The sequence below is a fragment of the Acartia tonsa genome, chromosome 12 (genome assembly GCF_053477335.1).
Source record: "Acartia tonsa isolate MP-2025a chromosome 12, ASM5347733v1, whole genome shotgun sequence".
Taxonomy (NCBI): domain Eukaryota; kingdom Metazoa; phylum Arthropoda; class Copepoda; order Calanoida; family Acartiidae; genus Acartia; species Acartia tonsa.
The window spans coordinates 45,051,635-45,070,313 of NC_137271.1; the positions used below are offsets into that span (position 1 = coordinate 45,051,635).

The 18,679-nt window shown below is 32.3% G+C and overlaps 2 protein-coding genes across 2 annotated transcripts in view; both read left to right on the top strand.

The window, feature by feature from the left end:
- Positions 1 to 18,679, top strand: part of LOC145334047 (uncharacterized) — a 344,996-nt gene that overhangs the window by 74,949 nt on the left and 251,368 nt on the right. The window lies entirely within an intron of this gene.
- LOC145334048 (uncharacterized) overlaps positions 14,392 to 18,679 on the top strand; it is an 88,717-nt gene continuing 84,429 nt past the window's right edge. The window contains exon 1 of the mRNA XM_080179326.1: positions 14,392 to 14,774. Coding sequence (XP_080035452.1) covers positions 14,682 to 14,774 — 93 coding nt within the window. The 5' untranslated portion in view covers positions 14,392 to 14,681. The remainder of the gene's footprint in view (positions 14,775 to 18,679) is intronic.

Below are 18,679 nucleotides of genomic sequence, written 5' to 3' on the forward strand. Positions count from 1 at the left end.
AATCCGAAATTGAGTAAAATTATCGACAATTTTCAAACTAAATTATTTTCTTTAAAAGCGTTTACAAGAACATTATGTGCATTTTTCAGGGAAGCTAGGATAGCTCAATCGCTTTAAAAATTTACTATTTATGTGTTGTTAATATATCAATATAAGATTGTAGTCACAATATCATTAGAGACCAGAGGTGGATTCTATAAAAAATTATTAAATAATTAGGGTCACTTATAGAGGAAAAATTATTTTTTGTAAAAAAAAAATCCTCCAAAATCACATAAAAATCTTATGTTAATAACCCCTTTATGTTAATTTAACTAATTTTTTTAGATTTTTTATGCGATTTTGATGGATTTTTCACAAAAATGATTTTGCCATACTAAGCGACCCTGTTTTTTTAAGTATCAACCTCAGTTTTATTCAACTTAGTCATTTTCAAAAACAGCCCTGACTACTTTTGTTTAATGCTCTATAGTCTATATAAAACACAAGTGGCGGCGCCCCTAGAAGCCTCTAGGGTCACTGAAGGTGGTATGGCCCAAAGTCGACCCCTCCCCTTTTAAAGATATGCGTGAGGGTATTTTTTTTACCCTCCCCCAAAATAGTTAAAAACCTTCCCCAGACCTTTATAAAGCTTTGATGTAAAGGAGAACCATATCGGTTCAGCAGTTAGCGAGATCATTTGCTACAGACAAAAAAGCTTACTATTTTATATGTATAATGGGATTGAAATTTAATCTTATAAGAATGGACCTAATTTTAATTTGGCTATGCCCTAGCCAACCTAACCTAAACTAAGAAGACGAAGAAAGTCGCTCAATGTGACGTCATAAAAATGAGGAATCTCTTTTTTAGGTTTTTTAAGGTTTTTTTCCACTCCTCCTCTCCTCATCCCTCATTTTTATGACGTCAGAATTTTTTAGAGTGATTTTCTTCTTCTTCTAAACTAATAAAAGAAACAAAATTTAAGCAATAAACTACAATAGAGGTTATATGTGGTCCCAAAATAAGTTTTAGTGCGAACTTTATATCCACAATTGTCTTATCCCTAAAACCCTGCTTACTACATTTATTTAAAATTGATCCTATTGGGAAAAAAATCACTTTTACTTCCTTAAAGCACTTTTGGTAGGTTGGTAGGTTTTTATCATAAATAAATGGTAGCAATTTAAATCATATTTGGTATACTACAATATAAAGTAGTAATGTTTCATGAAACATGTAGATTAAGATTCTAATAACTACTGATCTGATACAGTTCTTCATTTTAGTGAAGCTTCACGCAGGTCTTGGGATGGTTTTAAACTATTTTATTTTTAAAATTTTAGTTTAGGGATGGTTTAGGCTATTTTCGTGCATTTCCTTACCCTTTTGTATACAAAGACCAAAGATGCTAGGGCTGCTGCCACTAGTTCAATAAAACTAAAAGTGACATAATATTGATCTAAATTCTATGGTTTGTTTCAGTCGATTGTTAATATTCAAGGAATCTTATATCGCATATCTCTATAATACATGAATATTTTTATTTATTAAAGATTTATCTGATATTATTTTACCCAGAAATAAACAAGGACAATTGTGTGAATAAGCAGTTGTGTCTCTGTATATTCAGTAAAATTTTGAAAATGGCTAATACCATCATTCCACAAAATTTAGTATTTTTAGTATTCGTCTATGGCAGGTTTTTGGTTTTTTTAGGAACACAACCCTTATTTAGCCCTAGAAGATAAATAACTAACACTCCCCCCCACCAAATAAAAAATAATTTGGTAAGAAGGGCTATTCGCGAAATGGGGAAATTTGCCCATTAAACAATAATTACATTTATTGTATGATTTTATTATTACATGGTGAGAACAGGGATCTAAAGGGATAAGACAATGGTCAATAAATAGTTGTACATCCCCGATGATGATACACAAAATTACTTCTGTAGATTGCAACGTTTGGACTTAGTGTACCAACCAACAAAATACAACAAAAGTCCCCAAAGTTGTAAAGCCAGCTAAGAAGAAAGCTTTATTAAAAACTTTGGGGACTAGTGTAATAAACAGCCAAATGTCACCTCCCTCCCTGGGGGGAGAAGAAGAAGGGGGTGAAAGGTTTGATAAAGGGTTGTGTATAATGGGTGGTGTATACGGGTGTGTTTGGGGGTTGGGGGTGTCGTTTGGGTGTAGAGAGGTGTGTAATAAATCTATCAATTCTCATTTTAATTTCATGCAATTTTATAGTTATCATACAGATGCGCAAAAACAATAATATTAGCAAATTTGGGTCATGTGAAGGAAACGAAGTTGCGGGTTTCGTCGTATTTTTGAATGTTAAGCTTAGGTTATGTTAAGTTAGGCTAGGTGATTTCCCCGCAGGGTTAGGCAATTGACAGGGTTGGAGCCCCCATCAGGGGCTAGAAATAGGAGAAAAGCTACTGTGAAAATACGACGAAACCCGCAACTTCGTTTCCTTCACATGACTCGCAAATTTTCTTATTAGTAAATCTTCTAATCTCATGATCTATTTTTAGTAGTGAAGCTACTATATAATTAGAAATGTCCATCTGTTATGTATGTTTGCCTGTCTAAAACAATTTTGAGAAAGGTGATTTTCTTGGCTAATATTTAAGATAGAGAACTGATTTTTTGTGAATATTCTCCATGCTATTAGTTTTTTCTAACTCTTTTTTTTATGAGTACTGGCCATCTGCTATATAAGACACTCTGTCTATATTTTTATGCCTTATTTTGTGTCAAATAACCCTTTGCTAATTTGAATTATTGCAATAATATAGAAACATATATTTTTATATCACACAATAAAGGTATAACCCATTAGATGGTTATGTAAATATGAAATTATTTTTCCTTGTTAAAACTCAAGGAGGGAGAGGGACATTGGGCTGTAAATTACACTGGTATCCAAAGTTTTACAACAGCGTTATCTTATTCGAAGTCTTATACAACTTTGGGTACTTTTAATGAATTTTCATTAATTAAGTACTGTCCAAACTTAACCAATAATATCAATCTACGGATAGGGTATTTTTCTTCATAATCATTTAAGATGTATATCAATTATTCGTCAATTGTCTTATCCCTTGAGATCAGTTGGTCTTTAAATGACACAAAATCGATATGCTGTTTTTTCGATAATATTATCAATGTCGACTATTGACAATGTCTTTAAGACTACAGTCTTATGTTGACATAAAAAAAACAGCAAAAAAACAGAAAGAGTAAACTAAGAACCATGTCATTGGCCAATTTCAACAAAAACATTTTGTTAGTATAAGTGGCCATTATTGATTTGCAGTCGACTTTTTTATTTAAGTGATATTTTGACTTCTAGAAACCTGTATCTACCATAAAAATATTATTTTAAATATGACATTATGACTATAATCTTGATTTAATGTTAGCACAAAAGTAGGCTTCTGATAGAATCACCCCTCTATATCTTAATCCTTTACTTGATATATTAGGCCTTGAGTGTTATATGTGAATTATTATTAGTGTCTTAATCAGACACATATTATTTAAATTATATAGGTAATAGTTGTGTCATATTAGATACTATGTTGGGTTCAATTTTATTTATATTATTATTATTATATTTCTAACACTTGGGGGCCTAACTCTATGGGTTAATATCCCTGTAGGCCCTTCTAAACTTTACTTAACCTAACCTAACATAAAATAATTATTAAAAATGTATTTTTTTCTCACGTAATTGCATAATAATCCATAAATGCTCAACAAACAGACAGGCAAACGAACATTGTTGACATATATAAAGTAGCAACGCATTCATTTTTTTAAAATTCCGTGTAAATCTGTGATTTTAGCGATGCTTCTATATTAAGATAATAATGCTTAATCATCTCAAAAATCATTAAATTTCAGATGAGTTAGATAATAAAATCATATAAAAAAAAACGTAGTTTAAAATCTACAGGACAATTTTAACGTACCTATATTAACCATAGAAGCTATCCATTAAGCTCAGACGGACTGACAGATCCTATTTGCAGAACTTTTGACTAGCGGAAAAGATTGAAGCAAAGAAAGCATCGTTATAGAACTGAAATAAAATAGCTGTTATTGTTGTAATTAAAAAATGTCCGAAATCGTGTAATTCATAATTAAATCTGGAAAATTACAATTTCAAGTGTCTCTAAATTATTGAAATTTTTTAAAATAAAAAGAAAATGTTTAATTATTGTAATAATTTTAAGACAGTCTGTTTAATTTTCGGGGCCTAAAATAAGTGTTCCCTTTCGGAAGCAAATAAAGTAGATATGAAAAGCACAATAACAAAAAATAAGTATGCCCCTAGAGGCCTGTAGAGGCACTTGAGGCAAGGGGGGGGGGGTAGGTTAACGACCTTCCTTTTTATATTTTAGTTTTAAAAAGAAAAAGGTAAAATAGCTTCTTTTTTGGAGGGGGGGGGGGGTGTTTTCATCCTAGGACTTCTTCTCTTGGGGTTGTAAAGATACTCTTCCCCGAAATAGTTATAAACCTCTCCAAGACCAATGTAAAGCTTCACTGTAAAGGAGAACCATATCTGTCTAGTGGTTAGCGAGATTCTTCTGTATTTTTTCAAGTTATTAATCTTCCCTATCCCCTTCCCCTAAGTTAATACATACACAATACAAAATTTGGGTATAGTCCCTTTTGTGGCAACACTCCTCATGGGGCGATTCTCCGTTTTTTCACAGTAGCTTTTCTCCTATTTCTAGCCCCTGCGGGGCCAATTGCCTAACCCTGTGGGGCAATCACCTAACCCAATATAACCTAACCTAACCTAAAATAGCCTATAGCCAAAATTTTGTACCTTTAAATTTTTGAGATTTTGAATCAACACCTTCTCCAACAAAATCTTATTATTTCAAGTTACAGGGATTGGGAAAGATATCTGGATGATTTAATCAATTTTAATTATATAGGTTTTTAGTATTAATAAAGTTAGTATGTTAGGCAATATATATCGATAAATATGCTAGACATAACCACTTTTAAACATATTTTCCCTATTTTTTTTACACAAACAAACACTTTTTCAAATCGAATAAAATTGTAGAAAACCGCTCTCTTGCTCTGTCGCTTATTACACTTAGAATGACTTTCGTAGAGAAACCGTTGCAGTTTCATAGAAAGATGTCGATCAATGGCAGGGTAGCTTATTTTATACTAATTATTACCTACTGCTGATTTGTTAGACGCGTGTTATATTGTCATTACACTTTAAAACGCGCATTTTATTACATTGAACTTTAAACATTCAGGCAAAGATCGTACTTCAATAAGCAATATAGGTATATATTACAATAGACGATAAATTAATGTACATCCCCAAAATTATACAAATAACGAAATTGATTCGGAAAAAAAAATACTAAACCTATATATGATTTTCAGCTGTCGACTGACGATGTTTTTCATCTGCCGCCAAATATTATTTTTAATTTATTTTGCATGTTGGTTATTCCATATTCCTGTTTGGCTTAATTTGTAGGACGGTTTCAGGCTATTTTTTTCTAAGATTTTGAGTAGTTAGTAGTAACAAGTTTGATGAGGTTAAGTAGAGGGAAAAGGAGATTGGTATATGGACGCTAAACTTGTAAACATTATTTTACAGTATCAGCGATAACATGATATAAATAATCTATGTGCCCCTAGCATTCATGGGAGAAAAAGAGCCTAAAACATTCCAAGAATCTAAATAAAACTTTCCTAAGAGCCCATTCTGTTCAGTGGTTAAGGATATGTTAATGGACAAATAAAAAAGCTTAATTACGTTAAATAGTATAACATTTAAACAGAGCCTCTAGATGCTAGGAGCGAGGCCACTAGATAAAATAGCTTACTATTTTAATCTAAACTGATTATTTTTTGATAGATCTACCTATCTATTTATCCAGATTAATTAATATAGGTTAGGCACCACATATTTAATAGCGAAGCTACTCTATAGCTATAAATATAAAAATCAGTAGTGGAAAAGTTTCGACACTGTAGGCTTGTACAACCCAATTAAGATTTTATAAAAGTACCCAAAGTTTTTAAGACAATGAAAAACATTTGGGTACCAGCATAATTTTTTCATGCCCCTCTCGTTCCCTGTAAAATGGTTTTAATAGTTTTACTATGTCAGATTTGAATAAATTTTGCTTCCTATGACTTTTGAATGTTGTCATTCTTGTTTTATATTTCATTAAATTTTAATTTCATTACATTTATGGAATTTTTAAGAACAAAGTCATTTTATTAGGATATCATTTATGAAATAGTTATTTATTTCATCGTATTAAAGACAGCTTTCCGCGGATATTAAAGTGAGCAATGAAAAAAAACCTCCTGAAAAGTTATAAAGATGCACTTTAAGTAATTTAGATTTTTGCCAATAAAAGAGGAAATATTGGAGTGGAAATTACACTGGTACTCAAAGTTTTATAACTAGGTTCGTTGGCTATAAACTTTGGGTACTTTAAATGAATTTTCATTGGTTGACTTAGAACTAAAATTGTCAACCAATAAATTGAATCTGTATATTGGGTAAAATTATTTATAATCATTCGGGATTTATATAAATTTATCGTCTATTGTCTTATCCCTTAAGATATCTAGATTTTTTAAAGCGAAGCTTTTCTATAATTAGGGTCGGTCCGTCTGTCCGTCCGTACGTCCGCCACAAACGGATAGCTTTTTTCACGTTAATTTAGGCATGTTAGAATTGTCCTATCGATTTCAAACTTTGCATGGTGATTCCTGTAGTAGTTAGGTACAATTTAGAAAACGTAGCAACTCTATAATCATTACAAGAATGTCCGTACGTCCATCTTAAACATGTTGATTTTTTTACTTACATTTATGTATATTCTGATTATTCAGTTCTGACACTATATAAGTGTTAATGTCCGTTTGTCCTACCGTTCCAGTGCTTCGCTTTTATGGATGTTGTCATCCTTGTTTGTCCAAGAATTATTAAGGGACGAGTGTTATGAAAATTAAATACCAAGACTAGCAAATATATGGGCGGAGGAAGTATACGCGGCTGTGTGGGTTTGTCCATTGATATCTCGGAAACTATTAAAGATATCAGTCAACCTAGATTTTGATGGAAAATCAGGGATCTTAAGGGATAAGACAATGAACTCTAAATTGATGCACACCCCCAATTACGAAAGAATTACTAAAATAAAAAAGTCCCCAAAGTTTTAAAGCCAACGAACAAGCGTTGGAGATTATAAAATGTTGGGTTTTTCTAGACCCGTTTACCAAAATAATTTTCAAGATTAATTATCCAAATTCTTTTTGGGCCTATTTTTAAACCGTTAAATTGCTCTAAGAATTTGAAACTTTTGTTCTAAAATTTGCTTGAAATCAATTATTTTCAATTTTTGTAATTCTGAGATTTTCAGTTGAAATTCAATTAAATTTTTTTCTTTCAATTTTAATTGTTTCAGTTACTTTTTTCCTGTGTTTTTCTTTTTTATCTATCTATCTATTTTTTCTTTATTATTTGTTTGAATTCATTCTTTGTATGTCCTATCTCTATTTTCTCTCTCTCTTTCTCTCTCTCTCTCTCTCTCTCTCTCTCTCTTTATTATTCTCAATAATATAAAAAGGAAGAGGGGACATTGAGCTTTTATTACTCAAGTCCCCAAAGTTTTATGATAACGTTTGTTTATTCGTTGTCTTCAACACTTTGGTTTTTTATCATAGTCTACAGCAGGGGCAATTTTGTGAATCATCATTGGGGATGTTCATCAATTTATCGGCCATTGTCCTACCCCAGCATCTCTGACACGGCGCGTATAATATAAAATTTGCGGGTTAATTATCCCATGAAAAAATCTGATATCGTAATTAGGGACAAAATAAAAAAAGGGGGTTCCATACATTCCGCTAACATGAATTATGACAAGCCGTTACTTTGTCAGCCGTAGCAATTTATCAGAAAGTGAGGGGAAATTGTGCTGTTTATTACACTAGTCCCCAAAGTTTTTTAATAACGTTTTTTAACAACTTTTTTTTAAGTTGGGTGTCCATAAGTTTCAACTACTAATTGTAATCCTCAGAAGGGGTTATTTTGTATATTATTATTAGGGATATATGTACATCAATTAATTGGCCATTGTCTTATCCCTTTAGATCACAGCATGCTATTTAATTATATAATGTTAGGAGAATGAAAATCTACTGGAAAATATGTAAAGGGATAAGGCAATGGCCGATAAATTGATGTACACCTCCAAAGAATAATAATATTTCAGTATAAGTCTCCAAGGTTGTTGAGCCAACGTATAACGTATTATAAAACTTTGGGGATTAGTGTGATAAACAGCCCAATGACGCCTCTCTCTCTGACACATTTGTGGAAGCTATAGCACACCACCCTAAAGTGCTAAAATATCCCACGGTAGTATAAGATGCCAATTAACCGCGTCAGCATAAAGATTTAATCAAAATAAGTAATTATTGTGTCGACACATCTTTGTTATCCCCTTTTTTATCGACTATATGGAATTTAATAAAGTGATTATTTCTGACTAATTATTTACATGCCAATAATTTTTTTTCTTTCGCTAATTTACTTTACTTTAAAGTTAGTATGTTTTTCAACATATTTTTAAAATATAAGACATGATTTTAGCAATCATTTTCAATTTATTTTGTCTCTTGTAGAAGTGAATCAAGCAATATTAGCTTGATATTAGGTGCATGTCCCCCCTCCCTCTCAGGGACGTCTAAGCTTTTTTTATTTTAAGGGGGATAAAATGAAGGGTTTCATAATTTGAGGAGGGGTTAAAACCTATTAACCCCCACCCTTGGACGTATATTCACCCCTCCATATGTTAAAAAAATTGAAAATAAGGAGCGGATTTTTTTCTGGCCCTAACCTTGCGGGACTAACCTACCCCCCACCCCTATTTTAACGTTATTTCAAAATAAGGTCATTGGGGTTTTATGCTCAACAAGGCTTTGTGAGAGAAAACCCGAATTATTTCTACAATAAATGTAGCTCTAACCTTGTTAGGCCCTTTTAATTTCTTTCCCTGTGGTGTTTTTCTAACCATTGTTTAACCTAACCTAACAATTAAACAAGCACTTATATACATAATTATCCTTGTTTTCTTAATATATAAGACATTGATTTAATGTACATCCCGAATGATGGTACACAAAATTACTCTTCCATAGATTACTATCAGTAGTTGAAACGTTTAGACACTCAACCTAGAGGACCTACTAATTAAAGTGCCCAAAGTTGTTGCCAACGAATAAGAAAATATTTATAAATTTTTGGGGACTAGTGTAATAAATAGCAAATTGTCCCCTCCCTCCTTGATATCCTTATACTAAAGTAACAGGATGTCTGTGTGTCTGTCTGTGTGTCTGTCTGTGTGTCTGTCTGTGTGTCTGTACCGAAGGATCTCGCTAACCGCTGAACCGATCGGGTTCTCCTTAACAGGGTAGCTTCTCATAAGTCCCGGGAAGGTTTGTAATTATTTTGGGGGAGGGTACCACCACCCTCCCAAGAGAAATGACCAAAAAAATTTAAAAAATTTAAAATAAGGTGGTATCGTACATAAAAAATTAACTTTAACAAACAACAACATTTAAAGTGCCACTAGAGGCCTCTAGGGGCGTAGCCGCTAGTTCATAAAACAGTACAAAAATGAAAACGTATAAAATTTCTGAGAATTTGAACAACTTTTGTAAAAATGGGTTTTGTAATATCTTATTATTACTACGTTTTTGTACGTAATACTTTTAAATCGCCTCTTAAGTAGCAAAGCTACTCTACTATTCAAAATGTCCGTTTGTCTGTCTGTCAGTAGAATGACTTCTGTTAAAGATAGACTGATGTTCTTTTTTTATATCCTATTAAATAAAGTAGTAAGTTTTTTTGTGTCTGTAGCATAAGATTTTGATAAGTACTGAATTGATGGAGTTCAATGTTTTATAGCAGCTTCTGGGTGGTTTTAGGCTATTGAATTAATATATTTAAGTCTAGTTTCCTACTTTCCTTACTCCTTCGAATACATTGCTCCTAGAGGCTTGCATTGCAGCCACTATACGTTCACTTAAATATTTGCTCTATTTCTGTTCAACAACCATGATTTTTTTGTGCTTCACTACTTATGGATGTTGTCATCCTTGTTTTCCTCTCCTCCCTTTCCCCTTCTTTTTTTTATCAACTTCCTAACTCACTCTCCCTATCTATCTCTCTCGCTCTCTTTAACTTTCCCTTTCTTTTCTTTCTCCTCTCACTCTCTATCTCTAATTTAAAGATCTAGTATTACACGACGCAAACTGGGAAATGATTTTTTTTAAAATAAATTTCTAAAAAATTTAGATATTAAATTTAGATATAATTGATTATTAAATTTAAAAAAAAAAAATATTATACCTATTTATTCCTGTAATCCCTGTAAAATCAACTAACATTACATGATCTAAATTCTCCCCCCCCCCCCTTACTCATGCGACCCCACCCACCCCCTTCAAAATTGGCAATACTCCCCCCGCTTGCAAATTTTAATATAAAGAAATTGTGTGTCTGCATATAAAATTTCTGCACAGTGTGCAGAAAAAGCAATCAATATTTTTTGGGTGAAAAAAATAGCAAAGAAACGAATTAAGACTATTTTAAAGTCCTTAGTACGTCGCAATTGCTAAAAGGAACCTCAATCAAGTTTAGTTCGAATGCAAAAACGATAATCTGCAAGGGGGGGGGGGGAGGTATCTACCAATGGTTGCACGGGCGTAGATACCCATTTTGTATATTTTGTGACAACGTCGTTGCACTCTTTGTTAGACGGAGAGGGGACAATGGTCTGTTTATTACACTAGTCCCCAAAGTTTTATAATAAGGTTTTCTTATTCCTTGGATTTACAACTTGAAATTTGATTGGTTGTTTCATGAAGTTGAGTGTTCAACCGTTTCAAATCCTAATTTTAATCTATAGAAGAAGTAATTTTGTGTACCATCATTGGGGATAAACATAAACTTATCGGCCATTGTCTTATCCCTTAAGATCCCCCTGACAGTGTATGCTCGCACTTGTCTGTGTACAGAACTAGAAATATAACCTTGGCTAACCACTAAGCTTGTTTTATGTTCTGTCTGTCTGTTTGTCTGTCTGTCTGTCTGCCTGATTGTCCATGTGTCTGTCTGTCTCTCTGTACGTATGTCCGTCCGTCTGTCTGTATGTATGCGTAAGTTTGAGTATGAGTAGGGTATGTCCATAGAAAAAAGTAGTTATTTTTTGCACTGTAGCTACTCTATAAGTAAGGTACGTTCGTTTGTCCAGTTAATGTTCAATTATTTGAAGCTTATTTTAAATTTTAAACCATTAATACCTTAAAATAAATTGAAAATTAAGTGATTTTTTTACAATTCCTGTGATTTACTCTAATCATTTAATTAAAAAATGCCTTTAAATATATAAAAATGTATCAAAAAAGCTGATTTTGTTCTGGACATACTGTACTATATATATGTGGGTGTGGGTGTGTGTGTGTGTGTGTGTGTGTGTGTGAGTGCGTCTGAGACAAGTCTGATTCTTGGCGAAATTATTTTGCAGCTTATTTTTTGCGATAAATTATCTATTTGCTACTACTGTCTATCTATCTATCGTATTATTATAAATCTATTTATCTTTCTATCCTTACTAGCGTCTTCGCCCATGCCATATAGGAAGAAATAAAAATTAAAAATAAAATAGCCTAAAACTCTCCTTGGAAAATTGAAAATTCAATCAGTTCAGTGGTTAGCAAGATCTTAAGGAACAAACAAAAAGAACCTTCTACTTTATATAACATGAAATGTTGCTCGCACCTAGCCTCTGGGGGAGGGCGGGTGCGATTAGGAAAATAGCCTTAAACCACCTCAAGATATTTGTAAAGATTCCCTCACAATTTCAACCAATTTCCGAGATCTTTAACCTCAGTCGACAAAAAAAAACTTACTATTTTATATTATAAGATATTATTTTTTTGTAAGACTTTAACGAAAGAATAAAAAGATATCGTGTTAAAACCACACAAATATATTTAATATTAAACAAATTGGATCAAGTCAAGCAAAGTGTGCCAATACCTTGTTTTGGCTAACTCTGCTTGTCTTAGGGGAATATTGGCACTCTCTGCTTTACTTGTCAAAATATGCTTTTTGAAAAATTGAAAACCAATTTGGACCAGCATTTTCGAGATTTTTACCCTCAGTCGACAAAAAAAACTTACTATTTTATATTATATAATTTAATTATCAAGACCTCAACGAAAGAATAAAAAAATAACGTGTTAAAACCACACAAATATCTTTAATATTAAACAAATTGGATCAAGTCAAGCAAAGTGTGCCAATACCTTGTTTTGGCTCACTCTGCTTGACTTAGGAAAATAATGGCACACTCTGCTTGACTTGATCCAGCAAATTAATAAATCTAACATTTCTAACTTATTTATAAAAATGTATCAACAGTAACACCTAACCTTTTAAAAGCGAAGCTTTTTTATAATTAGGGTCGGTCCGTCCGTCCGTAACGGATAGCTTTTTTCGTTAATTTAGGCATGTTAGAATTGTCCTAGCGATTTCAAACATGGTGATTTTTTAGTAGTTAGGTACGATTTAGAAAGCGTAGCAACTCTATAATCATTACCAGAATGTCCTTACGTCCATTTTAAACATGTCGATTTTTTTACTTTTTTAACAACAAATTTTCATGTGATCTAATTTTTGGTATATTAATTCCTGGGACAACAAAGTATAATGTTATAAGCGAAGCAACTCTATAATCAAGTCCTAAAAATGTAAGTATGTTCATAAACATTATCCTGTATCCAGCAGTTTTTCAACAAATTTACTTACAATTTTGGTTCGACTCTTATACATCTATATTTTGATTATTCAGTTCTGACACTATACAAATGTTAATGTCCGTTTGTCCTACTGTTTCAGTGCTTCGCTTTTATGGATGTTGTCATCCTTGTTTTCTATATAGTTTTTTTAATTCCTATCTAACAAACCTTTTATAAATTGAAAAAGAAACAAGGAATTTTTTTTTAAATCAGCAAAGCCTTAGAAACATCGAAAAGATAATTCAATAGTTAAAAGCTGTTAACATTAAGAAATAGTGTAGAATTTGATTAGAACAAAACTGGTGTAAATCTTATGATTTTTATTTTAATATTCGTGGAAAATTGTTTGTGATACGATGCTATATGTGATTTTTCAGCATGGCTGAGAACCGGTTCTAATCCAGTGGATATGAATCGGAATCGAAGCCATGCTGTAAAAAAATGAAACACATTCAAAAATAAGAAAGCGAAGACAGAGTAACAAACATTATTTTCGAGCAGCTTTACTACAAAAAAAATATAACAATCAAAATTCGTTTTTAATTGTAGCCTATATATATAATGTATTATGTATTGTATTATTTACTTTTTTTCAGGTTTGTTGCTAGAGGGTTTGATGCTTATACCACCTTCCTTAAAAATACACCTCCTCCAAACACTTATTTTGGATGCTTTTAGGGATTTAAAAGGACACTATGGGGTTTTGTTTTAATTAAAGAAAGGCTAACAAACTTTATTTTATCTTAAAATTATATAGGGGGTATTGGGTTAACTTTTTGAGGGCTATTTATTTGGAATGTTGGTGGTACACTCGCCCAAAATAAATAGAAACCTTCCCGTGAAGAATCTTTTCATTGAAGGAAAACCAAATCGTTAGTGGGATCTCTCGGTAAGACACACATACAGACATACTGTTAGTTACTTTTATATAAGGATTGTCAATATATATTCTCTACAATAACATACACAAAGTAAAACGTCATAGTGTCCTTTTAACAATCAAATAAATAGATCTTAGAATCAACAACACGACAAGCTGAGTGAAAAAAAGTTGTTTGGCGATAGAAAAAAAAGGTAGAAAGAGTGCCGACACTTTTTTGAACACACACAAACAAGACTGGAGAACAAAAAATGGTTTAAATCTTGATGGAAAAAAGCAACAAGCTTCTAGGGACTAAAGAGACGGTACATTTTTAAAATTTTGGTACCAAAAAAAACATCAATGAGAAAAAGGTATTTTAAAAAAGCAAAAATAGGGATATGAAAAATAAAAATTAAAAATTTTAACTTTAACTTTAAAAAATATATTTTTGCATTAATAAAAAATAACACATATCTTTACGGGAATATCTTAAAGCTTTTTGAGAAATAAATCTTATGTGGATATGCTGTTTTTTTATATTTCTGTATTTAAGTAAAGTAAAAGGAAGGAATTGACGCATTATTTTTTGGTACCAAAAAGTAGAATAGATGAAAAATGTAGCGTCTCATGTTTAGAGTGACAGAAGTTATTGAATTGTGGACATTAAGCCTCTAATTAGCTAGTAAGAACTCGAGTAAAAAACCTAACTGTTAAAAAACCATTACAAGTGGCTCAAATGTTGCTTTTTATTGACAAGACTGCTGCAAATTCAAAATATTTAACTGACTTTTCATATAAACTATAAAAAATATGAAGTCTATAACTAAAAAGTAAAAAAATTGTGAAAAAATAATAAACTTGAAATAAAAATCCATATGGCGTCGTGATACTTATCGCTGATTGGTCCAAATTACTGTATTGATTGATTGCTGAAGAAGCCCGCGAAAAAAATCAAGATGGCGGACGAAACAGCCGCCGAAATTCCCTGCTGGATATTTGGACAGCTGAAATGGGTGTCGGGAATTAATAGGAATACAACGGCAGAAGAGGTAAGAGTTTTTTTTTAAGTTGCAGCGTAGCTATCAGCTATCTTACAAGATTTGGCAGTCTGTTAGTCTATATGCATGTTTTTTTTCTGTGGATATTGTTATTCCTTCCAAGCTCTTGAGTTAAAGGCAGAGGGAAAAGAAGAAGGAAAGAGAGAGAGAGAGAGAGAGCAAGAAAGAAAGAAAGAGAGGCGAAGGGAGAAAATAGAGAGGGGAAAAGTAGGATGATAAAGAGATACAGAGAGAGAGAAAATGAGAGAGAGAGACAGACAGAAAAACAGACAGACAGATAGAGACAGACAGACAGACAGAGAGATACATAGAGAGCAAGGAACAAAAGTATTATAAGAGAGAAAGAAAGAAAAAGATATTGAATGAGAGAGACAAACAGACAGACGACAAAAACAAAGACAGATTAATTGAAAGCAGTAAATAAAAAAAAGGGGTCCTTATAAGGAAATAGTAGATATCGAGTGAAAATGATATTGTTAGAAATTAGCATACGACCTGATTATTACATGTTCCATAATATGCGTACTTTTGCGAACTGTTACGTCATATTACCAAATAAATATGCGTAAGAGTTTCCTAGAACATATACGCAAAAATACGGTTACTATCTCTCTCTCTCATATATCTTTCTATCTATCTAAATTCATTTCTCTTTATCTATTTATCTTTCTCATCATCTATAATACAAAGTAATATATGTCTGTCTGTCCGTCTATCCGTCTGAATCTCAATATCTCGGTAACCACAGAATCAATTGGATTCTACTCTGCATGGAATATAACTGTGGTGGTTTTTAAGCTATTCTTTGGGGGGCTGGGACACCCACAACTCCCCCCCAAAAAACAACAAACCCTGTCCAATTTTTTGTATTTAACTAAATTTTTTTAAGGTAACTGTATTTTTTAGGGGGGTGGGCATAGTATACTGGTTTGTTCTATTTTTACAACCAAATTTTCAATTTAAATATCCATTCTTGATACGCTTTTAGCACCCAATAGCGTAAAAGAATTACTATACACGTTCTAACAAGGACAAATACGTTCGATCCTTTGCTTAGTGTTAAAGAGAAAAAATGGTGATGGTACCCTCCCCCAAAATAAGTATAAACCTTTCCTAGCGCTATAAAAGCTTTACTGTAAAGGAGAACCACATCGGTTCATTGGTTAGCGAGATATTTAGGTACAAAGAAACAGGCAGCAGACATCCTGTTATTATTTTTTATAAAGATTAATTGATCAGAAGTTGTCCTTTTCTGATATTTGTTTGTCAGAATATTTGTCTTTGAAATTTAAATACCTCAGAATGGAGTATCATCGCTTTCGCATATTTTCATATTTGCAGTGTTTAATATTTGCAAAAAAATGTTTATTTAATAATTAGAGTAAAGCAAAAAAGTAAACACCTTGTGCTTTGGTAATGATATTGATGTAAATCCTCATATAAAAGTAACAGGATGTCGGTCTGTTTATACCCAAGGATCTCGCTAACCGGGTAACTGATATGGTTCTTCTTTACAATGAATCTTATCTTAGGTCCTGGGAAAGTTTATAACTATTTTGAAGATGGGTACCACCACCCGCCATAGAAAAGGCTCCACTAGAAAAAAATACCCAACCCCTATTTTTAATTTTTCTATTTAACACTAAAATTAAAAGTCTTTGATGTTCTACCCCCCCCCCCCCCCGCCACTTGTAATTTAAATTTGGGGGAAATGGTTTCACACCCCTAAGAACATAGTCATGCATAAAACATTTAATATACACATGTAATGTTTCCGTCAGACAGACAAACATACATTAGATTACTTTGTATACAACCAGCGGAAAGGATTTTATTTATATTTTTGTTTAGTTTAAAAAAGAAAAAGTAAAAAAATGGGGGTAAGGATACTTTTTTTACCAAAATAGTTATAAGAAGAACCATATCGGTTCAGCGGTTAGCGATATCATTCGGTACAAACAGACAGACAAACTAGTAAGAGTATATTCATCTCATTTCTTAATTGCTTAAATTTTTTGGACTTAAAACTTCTTGATTCTTGTCTTTAATAAAATAAATATTTTCATAATAAAATCGGCTCTTTTTATGTAAAACGATTATTTATCAAAAATGTCTTATTTGATGAAAGAGAAGCGGGACAAGTAATTTGAAAAACAAATAGCAAAACAAATCGTCCATGGAATCCATAATTCCAAACTCAAACCAATATCGTTTCAAACTTTTCTTAACAATATTGAAAATGGACTTGTAGACTTTCTGTTGATAATGATACGGTTCTTACAAAAATTAGATATTACATAGTACCTTGTTGTAATAGGAATCAGTATTACAAAAATCAGACTTTTTGACATACAAAAATTTATTATCAAAAAGTAAAAAAAAATCAGCATGTTTTAAATGGACGTACGGACATTCTGGTAACGATGATAAAGTTGCTACGCTTCCTAAATCGTACCTAACTATTACAGGAATCACCATGCAAAGTTTGAAATCGATAGGACAACTCTAACATGTCTAAATTAACGAAAAAAGCTATCCGTTCCAGCCGGACGTGCGGACGGCCCGACCCTAATTATAGAAAAGCTTCGCTTTTAAAAATTGGGGAATAATGAAATTAAGATGAATTACCGACCTTGACGATCTTTCTCCGGAATTCAGGGATAGGGTAATTGATGGTAAATAAATCTTCCCCCCAAATTATTGATGTGTATCAAAATTAATACTTTGATAGCATGTAGAGAGATTTTTACTTTAATTCAATATCCAGTTTGAAACCGTTTAATATCCGCTGGATTAGAATCGGTTCTCAGTCATACTGAGAAAAAAATCATGTATAGCATCGTAATAGAAATTTTCCACGAATATTAAAATAAAAATCATAAAATCAATACCCGCTTTCTGCTCACGGGACTTCGGCCATTCGGGGCTAGCAAAACTTGCTATTTTTTATTTTCATATCCGCGGAAAGCTGTCTATAATACGATGCGATAAATAACTATTGATGTTCTTTACCACCCTGATATTTTTTTACTGATTTCTAAACGATATTTTATGTTTACATAAAAGTTTTCTTTTTGTAATAAAACAAGGATGACAACATTCATAAATACCAAGTACTTTATGCATTGTTTTGAGTTATAATGTTAATGTTTTATTTTCGATTAGCAGCAAACCTCTCTTAAAATAGTTAAAAACCTTCCTAGGACCATATCGGTTCAGCGGTTAGCGAGATCCATCGTTACAAACAGATACACACACACACACACACACACACACACACACACACACACACACACACACACACACACACACACACACACACACACACACACACACACACACACACACACAAAGATCCTGTTAATTTTATAATTGTATGGCTAAAGTATAGGATATAAACTAATATACTAATGTAAAGTCTTATATTGATATAATAACAGCATAAATATTGTCATTGATTATAACAGACGGACATACCGACACAATGTATATTAGCGTAGCTACGCTACTAAAAAATGGTTGGTGGTGGCCTAATCGATACATTATAGCATATTAAAGATGACAATTTATCGATGGGATGGGGCACAGTGGGAAAAATGGATCAAATATGGAATTTTAAGAATATAATACTGATTATTTATATGTAAAATAATATAGTAACCTTTAATACCAAGTTTTTTTTAATATCACTTCATTTTAAAGTTAGTTTAAAGAAACGGTTTTCTTATTCGTTGGCCTAACAACCTTGGGGACTTTGATTAAATTTGGTTGGTTGGTTTATTAAATTGAATGTCAAAATGTTTCGCCCATTAATGTTAATTTATAGAAAAGGTAGTTTTGTGCATCATCATTGGGAATGCACATTAATTTATCGGCCATTGTCTAACAGTTTCTAT